General features: G+C 48.6%; 1 protein-coding gene and 1 long non-coding RNA gene across 3 annotated transcripts in view; both read right to left on the reverse strand.

The window, feature by feature from the left end:
• The window catches only part of kif26ab (kinesin family member 26Ab), a 67,508-nt gene extending 59,234 nt beyond the window's left edge, over positions 1 to 8,274 (reverse strand). Inside the window, exons 1-2 of one of the 2 annotated variants that reach the window (XM_030116583.1) lie at positions 8,120 to 8,274; positions 5,656 to 5,865 (exon numbers count right to left, since the gene is read on the reverse strand). In XM_030116583.1, the coding sequence (XP_029972443.1) occupies positions 5,656 to 5,865; positions 8,120 to 8,254 (345 nt within the window). In that variant the 5' untranslated portion in view covers positions 8,255 to 8,274. Of the gene's footprint in view, positions 1 to 5,655; positions 5,866 to 6,115; positions 6,267 to 8,119 lie in introns of those variants that run through there. The other variant, XM_030116584.1, reaches the window with a different exon arrangement.
• Positions 8,275 to 12,931: 4,657 nt separating this feature from the next.
• LOC115406956 (uncharacterized) lies at positions 12,932 to 13,528 on the reverse strand. Its single transcript, XR_003933582.1, has 2 exons — positions 13,481 to 13,528; positions 12,932 to 13,393 (listed from the first exon to the last, which is right to left on the reverse strand). It is a non-coding gene; the product is annotated as an uncharacterized LOC115406956 (long non-coding RNA).
• Between the last annotated feature and the right edge of the window lie 176 nt (positions 13,529 to 13,704).

The raw sequence follows: 13,704 nt of genomic DNA on the forward strand, positions 1-13,704 counted from the left end.
GGCTCGCCCCAGAATTAAAAAGCCAGAGTGATTAATTCCCCGCTAGTTCCTCTTCTTGTTGCATTTGCGTTCCTTGTTCAGTGACATTTGTGGCGGCGAGGCTGCGCTCGCAGACCTGCAGCACGCCGCTCTGTCACGCCTTTGTCTCGTTCCAGGCTGGCTCTTTGTGGCGCCCGATCCGTTCAGACGGGCGTCGTTACGGCGAGCCGATCCCTCTTTGCTCCGCCCACCTCCACAGGTAACATCTGGACTTCAGCAGCAGCGTCTTTCTGGTGTCTGTTTGTAACTAAAATGCGTTTTCTCTTGAACCGCCGGAACGGCAGCGATTCCAGGTGGAGGATTCCTCCAGCTCCTCCTGCAGATTCCTGCGCCGGCCTGATGAAAGGTGACGAGCGAGGGCCCCGCCGCCGCCGCCGCCGCCCGTCCCCCATGAACCCATTTCCTGCTCTCTGCCTCGCTGCAGTTTACCCCCGCAATCCCGATAAGTAGCGGAGCGGCCGGCAACAATTGGGGTCAATTCGCTTTCTGCTCTCTAAATTAAAGATGTAAAATGAAACGGCGGCGGAGATGTGGCCTCCGTCCCGGGGAGGCTCGGAGGTTAGGAAATGAGGTTGTGCGTCCAGTGGAGGTGCTTTCAGAGCAGCGAGGGGACGGGAGCCAATGAGAAGCTCTTCAGCCGCTTAGCTCCTGACAGGATCGTTCCACCAGAGTCCGAGGTAAATAAAGACGAGAACCTGGAGGTTAACCGAGTCTGTGTTGAAACCCGTTTCTACTGTCATTCCCCACAAACACTCACACTGGAAACACGAGAGTGACTGTAGTGACGCATTAAAGCTACGTATTCAAAACCCACACGTCACTTTTAGCCTCCGTCTTCCTCCCTGGTCTCTCTCCTCCCCGCTGGTTTGGTCGCAAACTGCACTTCGCCGGCGACAAAAGACCGGCTGAGCCGAGCGGAGCCGCCGAACGACACTGTTATACAGTTAGAATCACACCGAGAAAAGCCGAAGAGGAGGACAGCTGGAGACATCTGGTGCCGGGGTCTATCAGGGAAGCGCCGCGGCTCTCGGCCCTTAAAAGGGAACGGATGAAGCTGTGGGGACGAATGCAACACGGCGGAGAACAACCGCGTGCCGCCAAGGCACGTACACAGGACGGCGGCGGCGGCGGCGGCAGCATGACGGATGTCTGTGGTCTCTGCACCACTTGACTCCAGATTATTGCTCCGCAGTTTAATACAGCCACATGCCATAAAGCAGGAGTCGCACCGCACGCAGCGACCGAGCAGAGCCTCCTCACACACACACACACACACACACACACACACACGTCAGACAGCCTCCGGGGCTCAGGTGCTTAGAGGTGAATAAAATAATATGGTCATGCTCTGTTTTAACTCCACGTCGGCTCGAGTTTCACAGCCGGAGGGCTTTTTGTTCCCACGTTTGCCTCTTCTTCTTTTTCTTTTTTTTTTTTCTGCCACTCACTCTGTCCACGTCGTCCAGCCTCCTGCGGCGAACCGGGCAGCTCACACCTGTTCCAGCCCAGGTCGCCCCCCCCCCCCGCCCCGAAACCCGAAGCTCGTACAAAGACTGACAGCAGGGTCCGGGGTCAGCCGACAGCGGAGAAGCAGCCAGAAGCAGCAGCCAGGCTGCACAAACTCACTCATCTGTGCACGTTACCCTCACCAGCAAAGCAAAAAAAAATAGAAAGTGTTTTTTTGTTTCTGCACAAATCAGAGCCAAGCCTTCACCGGTCCATGGCCGTTCGGCTGGGAAATATTTGTGAGATGACACAGGGCTGATTAATTTCCTTTCCCCGGTGCTTCAGGAAGAAGAAAAGCTGATTTCCAAACACTCGCACACATCCACTAACAAGTGTGCGCACGGCGAGTGGACGGAGGGTCGAACGGGCAGCGCAGCAGAAACAAATCAAACACGAATCGCAACGAGTCATTTGAGGAAAATTACTGTTCCCATAATTTATGAATACAACATGGAAAGAAAAAAGAAAAAATTGGCAAAAGGCCTCACGGTGCAAATTAATTTGTGCAGCCACATTCATGGTCACACACTCACACACACACACACACCATCCATAATGGGCCGCGACACACTGTGCATACATCAGCAGGGCATGGCGTCTGAACTGGATTCACAAGTCATTAGAACCTGCTCTGTGCAGGTCAGAGGTCATCGAGAGGGGGGGGTCCACCTGCCGCTGACCTCAACCTCCAAAAGCTCCACTTAATCCAGATATTCCAGGACATCCTGGGTTAATGAGCCGGCATGCTAATGGGGGGAACATCCAGCGCTCTCTCGCTCAGAGGTCTCAGTATTCATCGTATTCAGGCTCACTTCCTCACTGATCCCGCTCAGCGTCGGGCTGGAAGAGTTTTAATGGCTCTGTAATTGTGTGAAGGAAAGCCACGCATTAAAGTTTAAAGCACTGAACTTAATTCACTGAGAGTTCAGACGAACATGAATACGAGACTCGATATGAAGATTAGGAGACGTGGAGCAGAGCCATGGAGGGATTTATCAGGCGCAGAGCCAACATGCGATCCTCCGAGGTGCAGGAATGCTGTGAAGGTTTAGTATTTTCACTTGAAAACGTCGCGTAAATGCGGCCTTGATGTTCAGAGGTAAATTACAGCGGGGACGACCGCCTTTACAGAAACACAACAGCTCCATAAAAGAGACCCGGCTCCACTTCCTGTTGATTCTCCATTGTTCACGGCATCCAGACAGAAGCGCCGTCCCTCGTCTTTAATCAGACAAAACCAAAACAGCGAGGTGAGGGAGCCCAGAGGACTGACGGCCCGGAGGAGCTGGATCTGGATCTGGATCTGCCTGTCTGTGCCGACCGCCGGCAGATCCTCTAATTACAGTAAGAAGCTAATTGGTTTCTCAGAAGTGGAGATTGAAGCGATCGTCTTCCTTCATATCACAGCTGAGAGAGCCGCCGTGTCCAGCCACAACGAGAGCAGTCTACAATTATTGAACCCAGACTGTCTGCTCTGCCACTCGCTCCTCATTCTAGGCTTTAATTATGCAAATTAAAGAGGTGAATTCCCCCGATTAGATCCAATCTGAAGGTTGCCGCTCCTGTTTCTACCTGTACTTCTGGCTTTTCTGTCAGACTGTTTCTCCTCATCTGCTCATGCAGGAATTAGAAACGGACCTAAATCATCAAATAATTCTGAGAACTTTAAAGAGATACTTCAACATTTTGGCAAATTGGCCCATTTAGCGCAATTCCGTAGTCATTTCGAACAGCATACTTACTTTTTTTGTGAGGGCGAGCTGTTGTTTATTCAGAGGTGAGTCGGGGAAGGTTTTCGGGATGGACACAATGGAAGTGGATGGTATTTTTGTTCCCCCTCGTCAAACTCATCAAATACACAATCCAACAACCCCAAAACACTTTGGTGGACACGTTATAATCCGCACCAACAAATAATATTGTGGCGTTACGACACTGAAGCAAATACTGGGAACTACTTTTTCTTTTGAAATCACTACGCCCAGACACCATGTTTAGTAAGTAGTTCCGTCTTAGCAATCTTCGCATAAACAACTCAATCTTGTAATTTTGCATTAATATTTCACAGCGTAGTGAATGTGCGGATTATAACGTGTCCACCAAAGTGTTTTGGGGTTGTTGGATTGTGAATTTGATGAGTTTGACGAGGGGAAGCAAAAATACCGTCCACTTCCATTGTGTCCGTCCCGAAAACCTTCCCCGACTCACCTCTGAATAAACAACAGCTCGCCCTCACAAAAAAGTAAGTATGCTGTTCGAAATGACTAAGGAATTGCGCTAAATGGGCCAATTTGCCAAAATGTTGAAGTATCTCTTTAAGGACGTCATTTTTTATCAGTTGGAGAAGTTTTGCAGATGATGCTCACATACTCTAAAGTCACTGAGCATAACTCTTGGCCCGTTTACATGACAATGTTTCAAAAAGTTTCATATTTACACAAAAACGTTTTGAAAAACGATGTAGTTTTCATGTTGGGCCACTAGTGGGAGCTGTTTATTTTCATAATGAACGCTTAAAAAGTTACATTTTCAACTTGATCCGAACACTGTTGTCATGTAATCGGGGCCCCAAAACACAACAAAATCTTTGCATTTTCACTTGAAAACATGGAAACGGAGCTTCAGAAACTTCAGGAAGAAACGTTTTCATTTGCCTTTTTTCTTTATGCGAACGCAGCAAATTGTCCAGAAACACTTTCACAGCGTTGCCTCTATTGTCGGCTTCCGACCTCAGAGCCGTGCTGAAGGAAAAGGCCTTTTACTTCCCCGACTTCAGACCCAAACAGGAAAATACGAGAGCCTGTCTGGGAGTTTTTTTTTTTTTTTGTTGTGTGTGAAAAGTCAACTTTCCCTCTTTTCCCGCTTTCGCGTCTGGAAGCACGTTCGCTGCACCCAAACACTCTTCCTACCATTTTTATCTGCTTGCTACTACGACTGTATTCAAACAATAAGTGTACCGGCAGGCTGGGGGGGGGTCGGGGGGATGTCTGGGGACCGAGCCCACTTCCTTTTCGCAAAAAGAAAAAGAGAACGGTGAGGCGGGCAGATGGCGAGCGAGGGGAAGTGTGGTAAACAGCCGTCGCTCCTGTTTTTCCCATGACGACCGCAGACGCGACACCGGCCGAACCGGAGCACCTGAACGACCCCGCCGACCCCCAGAGGACGCCATTTGGAAGCGATCGTCCAGAACCGCGTCCTTCCAGGTGAGCCGCTCCAAACTCGCAGAGGACAGTGGCTTTATTATCCCTCGCCCGGAGAAACCGACACCATCCCGGCCATCAGCGTTTACCACCCCGGCATTAACGTCCAATTAAGCCATCAGCAAGTGCAGAATGGGGGGGGGGGGGCACCAAATACCAGGAGGGGTCCCGAGGAGGTCTATGAGGGGTTCCCTGAATGTGTTTACAGGCCAGATGGACCTGATCCCTGCAGGTGGATCTGATACGGCGGAGAGCGGACCACACATGCAGGCGTCTCCGCCGCTCCGGGACCGCCGTTCGGGGACGAACCTGGAAGAGCCGTAACTCGATCTCACCCCGAGACAACAAAGAGGCAATCCGGTGGGGGGGGGGGGGGGGGGGGGGGGGGGGGCCGAGCCGAGCCAGGCACCGCCACAACAACAGCGGCCCCGGGGCCGGGGACTATATTTAACAGCGGTGGGAATAGTGGGAGCAGCCGCACAGGAACACTTTCAATGCAGAGCGAGAAGGTCGGCTGGGACCCGACTTCCTCCTCAGTCTGCGACGTGAGCGGCCCGCTCGCCTCGACCCCCCCCCCCTGCCCCACGCCCAGCAGCAAAATAAAAAGATAAGCATTGTTTGGCCAAACAATGGGCCACTTTCAAAGTCTCAAACGCTTCCATTTTCACATCCAAGGCCAACATTTGAAGTCAAGTAGAGCAATAAACAACCCTGACAGTGCATTGTGGGAGATTTTTAGGTACAGTCTGAGCATCAAATGGACCCGTGAGATCAGGTGGAGGGAGGAGTTCATAGCAACAAGTGTTTCAAAGAGAAACTTTCTGACTTGAACATACATTTACTGCAAAACAGATGGAATATCACTTTAATGATTAATGCGTTAAAGAGCGGATAAACGTTCAGCACCGACCTTCAGGGAGTTCTGGTCCGCCAGGGCCAGCGCCTGCCTCCTCAGCTCCGACACCTTCTCCACACACTGCCGGCAGAAGCCTCCCTTCTCCTCAGACTCTGGGATGGAGACGGAGCCCGCGCCCTCCGGAGGAGGCCGGCTGCTGCAGCGCGCGTCCTCCGCGGAGGGGAGCCTCTTCCTGGGGGCCTCTCCGCCCGGACATCCCTCCACCTTCAGCACAGAAACACACACACACACACACACACAAATAACAGACGTTTCAACTGCCAGACGAACCCTTCAGGCAAAGCGCGAATCACAGTGTTTGTTTGTACCTTGGCAACCCCGCGTGAACGCGGCGCACACCTGCGCCAAGCGCGCGCAAAGAGATGCAGGATGTTTTGTCGCATGAAGCCAATAAAGAGGCAACACAAGTCAACGAGCAGGACCTTTTCTTTCCACACTTCAGTGAGAAACTTACAGTGAACATGCGGTAGTTTAAATCCCCTCCAGCTGGAGCCGAACCGGCCCCGCACGAGCTCATGGTCCCGGATCACGGCAGCGCCAGCAGGTCCTCGCGGGGCTCGCGGCGGAGCCACGGGCTGCTCGGAAGGTCAGCGCTCATCCGGCACATCGCGGCCGGCCCGCGGGAAGGAGGGCGGCTGTCTCAGCTCGTGCCAGAAGTTTGTGTGAGCTGCGCAGGAGTTTCGGTTCGGGACTGAACTCCGCTGCGCGCGGGAGGCGGCGACTCCCGCAGAGGGAGGGGCGACGGAGCTTCACTGCGCGCGGAGGGCGAGGAGGGGAGCAGGCTGGACCACTCTGGAAAGGTCGAGTTGTCTTTATTCCCTCCACGACTCAGGCTGGAAAAAGTCGCGTCTGACTGTAGTTTCATACCAGGGGTGTTCAACCTGCGGCCCGGGAGCCACATGTGGCCCTTCTGGACTGATTCCCTGAAGCTCCTGATTCAAAAGCTAAAATCACGTCTGTCCTCATGTAATGAAATGTTTCCAGTCCTGAATTATTGCTGAAACTTCATGAATGCAACATTTTTAGTCCACATGAAACTTAAATGTGACTCCATTTCAGTTTGATTTGGTGGAAAATTATGAAACAATATTGCATCCTTGTCTTCGAAATATACCCAGAAGTGTGAAAAGACTCAAACTCAATCGATAATTGCAATAAATCAGGGTCGTACAGGACGTTTTCCGAGCTTAATCATGTATTAAACACTATGTATTAAGCACTCACACCTTTTTGATCTGTATTATTTTAGCAAATAAACATTTTATTAGATGAAGAAATTACTTTCGATCTTTGATTTGTTTAAATGCATAAAATCCAACTCGATCAAAACGTAATAATTAAAACTTTGAGTAGTTTTGGAGAATTGTACCTTAGTTGTATTTCAGTACAGTTAAAGAAATGTAACTGTAACTGAAGACACTTTCAGTTCTGTCTCTGTCACTGCACCCGCTATGCTTTGCGCATTAAACCAATCATGGCTAAAGACTTGTGCGTAAAATTGGTTTTAATTGGAAATCTCTTAAGTCTCCTGCTGATAGAGGACAAAGTTACTGTTTAGAAAACACCTAGCTGGTTTTGTTGAATGAAAACTCGTCCTGGATGTCTTGGTCTTCTGGGTTTTGTGTCTGAGCTCAGCAGCATCTGTTGCCTCTCCCTGCAGGAGGCTGCGCGCGGTTGGTGTAACTCTGGCGCCATCCTCTGTCAGAAACACGCAACAGCAAACTGCGGGGACAGGAGGGCGCGCTCAGGTTAAATATTTAATTGATAAACTTTGAATATTTCATGCGGGTGATGTAAGGCGCAGCGGCCACATTCGCTCACGGTTCTCCGGTGTCTGAACAGCTTCTTCTTGCCCTCAGACGACTCAGCCTATTTCAGGAACCCCACAATGCCAAGTCTGCCGCATGTACGAGTCACGTAAAGCCCAGGAGGGGCTCAGGAAAATTGACTATATTGGTTTAAATGTGTGTTCTGTCATCAGTTTATAAATTCTGGGGCAGCAGCGTGAAAATAACACTTCATCATACAGGGGAAAAAAATGATTTATCACTAATTTTGTTTTAATGGATTGACATTTTTTTCCACTTATACTGAACATCATGCTCTAATGTTCCAAAAATAAAAGATTACTTAAAATCAAATCTAGTGGAAATTCAAATTTAAATGGATAAATTCTGATTTTAAAGTATTTTTCTCATCATGCGCCAAAAGTAGAAAAGTTCAAATTGTTCTAATGGCTGCATATTGTTGAAATTTTTGACCAAGACGAAACGTCTTTTTCTAGAAACGAAAGGATGAGGATTAATAGAGGGGGATGTGATCGCTGCGGGGCGCTTTTCAAAGTGCTGAATAACGGACAGGACGCGTCAAAAGGCGCATCGCGCTCCAGCCTCTTCTCTCCTCTTCAGCCACCGAATCCTCTTCCCTGAGGATAACACCCTGCGTCCGGGACTCTTACCTTTGCTTTTCTCTTCAGCAGGTGACTCGTGAACCCAAAGATGATGTCCGAGTCCACGAAGATCGTCCCCAGGTCTATGACGCTGGGGTTGGGCTTCCCGGCTTCGGGAGACCCCGACGAGTTTGGCAGAGCCATGCGGGCGGCACGCGGAGCCTGGGCTAAATATTCCACTCTCTGGGAAACCTACTTCACTCGTACATCCATCCAAGTCGCGCGTCTGCTGCCCCCCGAGAAGATCATCCGCGAGGTGTTTTAATCCGGACATCCAGTGGATTTGCGCCCGCACGTGTGCGTGAAGCAGCCCCTCAGATTCCCATCAGTCCGAGAAAAGGACAAGAAAAGAAAAAAAAAGCAACAAGGAAACCAGCAGTACAATCCAGGAGGGGTTACATCCACGGGGACACTCTGGAAGAATTCATCCTGATCGCGCGTGATCTTTGCGTAATGCTGGGAGCGAAGGAGCACCTTGTGCGTCTGCTGCGCTCTGCTCTCCAGCCTCCTCCTCCTGCTCTCTCTCCCCCTCTCTCTCTCTCCCTCTCTCTCTCTGACAGTGATTACCTGCTCTCCCCACCCGATTTGCCGGCGCGTCGTTGTCATCCCCCGCACAGAGATGTAAAACACAATGACAGTCCCCTCCAGAGCCCCTGACGGCGGACCGACTGTAATATTCTTCACGTGGGGGCTTAATGACCCCATCACTGCTTTCTCCATGGCATGTCTTTGTCTGATAGGCTGTAATATTCCCATAATGCCCCTGCAGGTGATGGAGCTGCTGGATTTCCTGAAAATCATCTGCAGAAGTTGACGTGATTGGAGCTGATCAGATTCTGATTGATTCCAATATGTTTTATTGCAGCCTGTCAGGAAATCCAATCAAAATGTGCTTTTCAAAGTCAAATCTGCAGCAGATGACCCCGTGACCCCGGAGCAACTTCACAGTTTAAAGTGTCTGCTGCTGAATATTTTATCTTTTAAAAGAAATGAGAGCGAGCTCATGATTGCAAATCAATATTCAGTGAATAGACTTCGTCTTTTGTGGCAGACCGAGGCCAGTTATCCCACCCAGAGAGATGGAAGTCAGTCATTATTGGCTGAGTGAGCAGAAATAAAGAACTTGACCTCAGATTATTCAGGACTTTTTAGTGCCGAACACTAAATCTATGGAGTATGGATTGGAGGACGAGCCTCACAGAGCCAGACTGCCTCGCTCATCAAACGCCCTTCAAAAAACAGCTTTTGATAAAACAAATCATATTCTTTCCTACAGTTATTTATTTTTCTCCAAAGAAAAGGTTAAAAAGGTAAGTTAGGTAAGGTAAGTCCAGTTAAAAGGTGAAAAGTCACTGTGGGGAAAGGAGAGAAAGTGTCAAGGAGCTTCTTCCAGAAAATGCACACACACAGAGGAAGAACATGCAAACTGAAATTGAAACCTCTTACTGAGAATTTCCAATGTACTTTGAAGTATTTGATTATAAATCCTGGAGGAGGATCCGGCTGCAAAACGAGCCACAAAAGACCAAATCCTGTATTTCAAAACCCAGCAGAAACACAGGGGCAACAAACAGATCAATAATAATGACTTTTACTTTGAAGCTCTGAAGGTTTCCTTCAGCTTATTAACCCTCATCACACATTCCTCAAAGAAAATGCAAACTTATTGTCACCGCAGTGTTTCTATTTCGAGCCTGTTGCTTCTCAGATCAGTAGATTTCTGCACGTTTTCACAAACTCGCCTCTTTGTCCTGTATTCCCACAGAAACAGCGCCTCTAGTGGACACACCTGGAAGCTCACTGCAGGCCTGATATCCGCCTGATGTTGATGAATTGGATCCTGTGTAACAGGAGGACGCGTCTGCCTCCATTGTTCAGCTGTTTTAATCTTCTTGGTTCTCCTAAACGGCCGAAGCAGCGATAACTCCGATTGCATCACTCTGCCGTCATTTTTCACGCTTTGCAAAGCCGCCGTCCAAACTGCGCGAACCTGCTTTGAGACCCGGACCGCGGAGGAATCGCTGAGGGCAGACTGTATTTCAAAGAGGGTTTTATCTCCACCGCTCTGATCTGTCATGAAGGTTTAATCTGAACTGCAGGTTTCAGTTTTTCAGCACACTGATCGACTGGGAGATATTGTCTGTTTCTATCAGGAGCTGCTGCACTGAAGTCAATCCCCGAGTAAAACTTCCACCAGTGAGAATGGAGCTTCATGCAGGCCAGTTTTGGCCCACGGGCCCTATGTTTGACACCCCCCTTTAAAGTAAGATAAAGTTTGAAGATTTCTTTGCTATTTATACTACTTTACTTTAACATTTGATAAAAAGTGGCACTTTGACCAAAATTATACAAATGTAACCATTTGTAGCTCAAAAGCTCTAAATTGGATCATTTTCTCATTAGGTTTCAACAATAAACTTGTGCTGAGTGACTGTTTTTGTACAATACATAAAGACTAATGTGACTTTTTGGGCTGATACATCAGAAACGCTCAGCTTCAGCAGTGTCACCTCAGATGTTAGAATATTGCTTTTTTCCCTCCATTAAGAAAACCAGCATGGAAGGAAAACATCCTTTATTAAACCCAAAAGATGAATCATAACAGAACTAACACCACTATTTATTCATGAATTCTTTGACTGTCTTCAATACAGTTAAAACTTAGGAAGAAATTAGGAAAATAAAGGAATTTTTGGAAAAATTTTCTCATCTTTGAAAACCAAAAACGTAGTAAAAAAAAAAGTGTATTTCCTGTCGCTGTTTGGAGGAATTATTCTAATATTATCTTGTTTTTAACTGCAGGTCACAAAGGTCTCAACAACCTCCCTCATATTTCGGACTCTAGAAAATTCTCTGAATATTCTCCAGATGAATCAATTATTTTTTCATCCCAGAACGTCTCGGAGCGCGCGGCGCCTCGTGGGCGCGCGCATTCTCCACTGTGAGATGATAATTACAATCCATAGTGAGGATGATGATGATGAAGAGGGGGTCTGGGTGGGGTGCGGGTGAGGTTCCGCGGACCGGGGCTCCCCTGGGAGCGCGCGCACTGACGCATCTGCTGCCCCTTTACGCACGCGGGAGGAGGCCTGAGAGCGCCTCATTAAAGCCTCTCCTCCTCCTCCTCCTCCTCCTCCTCCTCCTCCTCCTCCTCCTCCTCCTCCTCCTCCTCCTCCCGCCGCTCTGCCGGCTCTGTGAGAAACGTTTAGCAAATATTGATAGTTCTTGGAGGAGATCAAACACAGAGAGGAGAAAGAGGAGCGGGGGGAATAAATGGTGCGCGCGCGGTGCGTTCATGAATCATTTATGCGATGTTAAGCAGAAATGGGGGGGGGGGGGGGGGGCTGGATTTCTCTGTCAGTCTTGAGTTTGGAAAGATCTTCAGGGAAACGATTGGATTCTGACCAAGGTGCCCGGATGGAGTCAGACTGAGAGCAGGTCTGGACTGACAAGTCAAGAGAAGAGAAAAGTTCAGGAAGTTCGTTCTGAAACACGGATGATCCCTGTTCTCTCTCATCCACACTGATAACCTGAAGTGTTTGACCCGCCAGGGATGGTTTTTCATATTTGATGCAGGGGCGGAGCTGCATGGGTGCAGGCTGGGGGCACGAGCCCCCACCCCACCCCCCCCCCCCCCCCCCTTTAATCCCATTAGACGAGTGATCAGAGTGACCGTGACTTCTGGTGTCTCCAGTTTAAAAGTGGTGAAACTTTGGTTTCACGTTTTCAAGTGAAAATCAACAACAATAAAAGAAGAATTGTTCCTTTTTAGACGTTCGTTCGCACAGTGACGGTTTTGGAAACACCCAGAGAAACAGGAAACTGCTTGATATGCATGTTATGCGGAAGTGGACCAGAAGAAAACCCACAAAATGAATATCCTAAACACATTAGAAAGTCTAAAACATGTTTGACGTTAATCCCGTGCTCCTTGGATTACTCCTCCCTCTTTGAAAGAGCAGACGGAACTCTACTTCCGCAAAGCAGCATTGAAATGTTTTTGATTCTTGAGTTTTCTTCTATAGCATGATTACAAGATATGATGAATTAAGCTTTATCTTTTCCCTGTGTCGCTTCCTTAACGCCTAAAGTGTTTTTTAGTTTTCTACACTGTCACACAGGTTCTGCTGTTACAATGACTGCCGTGTGCTCGTGTCAGGTCCATCCAGTTCTGCCACTCAGTCCGTCAAGTCACGGGAAGCTGAAAAGCTCCAATAAAAGTTACACATATGATAAAAGAAGCAAAAAATTAAATATTTAAGGTCAACATTGGAGAATTAACTGAGATTATTGACCAAAAACGTGTGTTCAGACATTAAAGTGAATGATATAAATAAACCCATGAACTAATTAAGCTTTAAAATGAGCAAATCTATGCAGCCACTTTGCAAATACGAAGAATTAACTTGAAAAAAACCAAAGACACTGACTGAAAGAATGTATTCCGAATTAGAGAGAACCTTTAAATTTCCCCCCTGCCGTGTTTAGGCCCTCGCTCCCTATGTTTCCACACTCACTTAAAACTCAAAGACTGTGAGGTTTAAATGCAGGTTTTGTCTGTTTTATGTTGTCTATGTGATGTTTTTCTGCTCAGTCCATCAAGTCTGATCAAGGAAAACTAAAAAGACAAACTGTTTAAATTCAACCCGCTGAAAAAGTTCTGTGTCCAGCAGCACTTTCCCTGTTTTGGAAGGAGAACATGAAACCACAGCCGAAGTTAAGAGAACCATGCACGTTGAGCAGAGCAGCAGTTTTCAGTACTTTGGACAGCGACCACCACTCAGACTGAGGGACGGTCAGGACACACACACACTCGTCACACACACGTGAACGTTTCTTTATTCTTTTATTGAGCACCTCTGAAAAAGCAACTGTAAATACATTAAAAAAAATAAATAAAACAATAAAAAAAATAACTGGAAAGCTGTAAAAACAACCAAAAAAACAGAACAAGCTGTGATCCGGCAGGGTAAAAAGAGTGAGGGGTGTTTCTTTGCGGCAGTCGCTGCCCTACCTGCAGCGAGACAAGGTAACACAAGGTGACACACTCAGAGGGAGACATGCCCAGACATAGTTCCAAAAGTGGTTCTTCACAGACGGTAAGAGCCGCTCCGAGGCCGACGCAGGACTTTCCCAGAGCGGCAGCATTGGTCTTACTGGTCAAGTGGTCCTAAACATTTCACAATTTTGTCAAAGAACTGTTGAACTGTTGAGAACCACTTAATCAGAGAGACTATGAGCTCCTGCAGAGAGCGGCCGGCCCTCTGCAGCCCGGCGGCGCCGCTGGTGGGAGAGGAAGAGCGGCTGCCGTTAGGAGTCTGGAAAAAAACCTGCAGATCCGCAGAAAGTAGTCCCGGTCTGAAGGCTTACCTGGTGATCCCTGAGCGGAGGAGTTCCTCGGTGCGGCCCCAGCCCGGACTGACAGCCTGCCGGCCCGGCCGCTCTTTATATAGGGCTCTGGGGCTTGGTTCATACAAGCCTTTCATTCAGGCAGGAATGAGGGTCATGCTGGTCGGACCGGATGAGCTGGGTTCCACCGGCAAGCGAGCGCGACGCCGCAGCCACCCCTCCAGACAAAGATCACACATACCAGC

The sequence above is a fragment of the Salarias fasciatus genome, chromosome 19, assembly GCF_902148845.1.
Source record: "Salarias fasciatus chromosome 19, fSalaFa1.1, whole genome shotgun sequence".
Lineage (NCBI taxonomy): Eukaryota > Metazoa > Chordata > Actinopteri > Blenniiformes > Blenniidae > Salarias > Salarias fasciatus.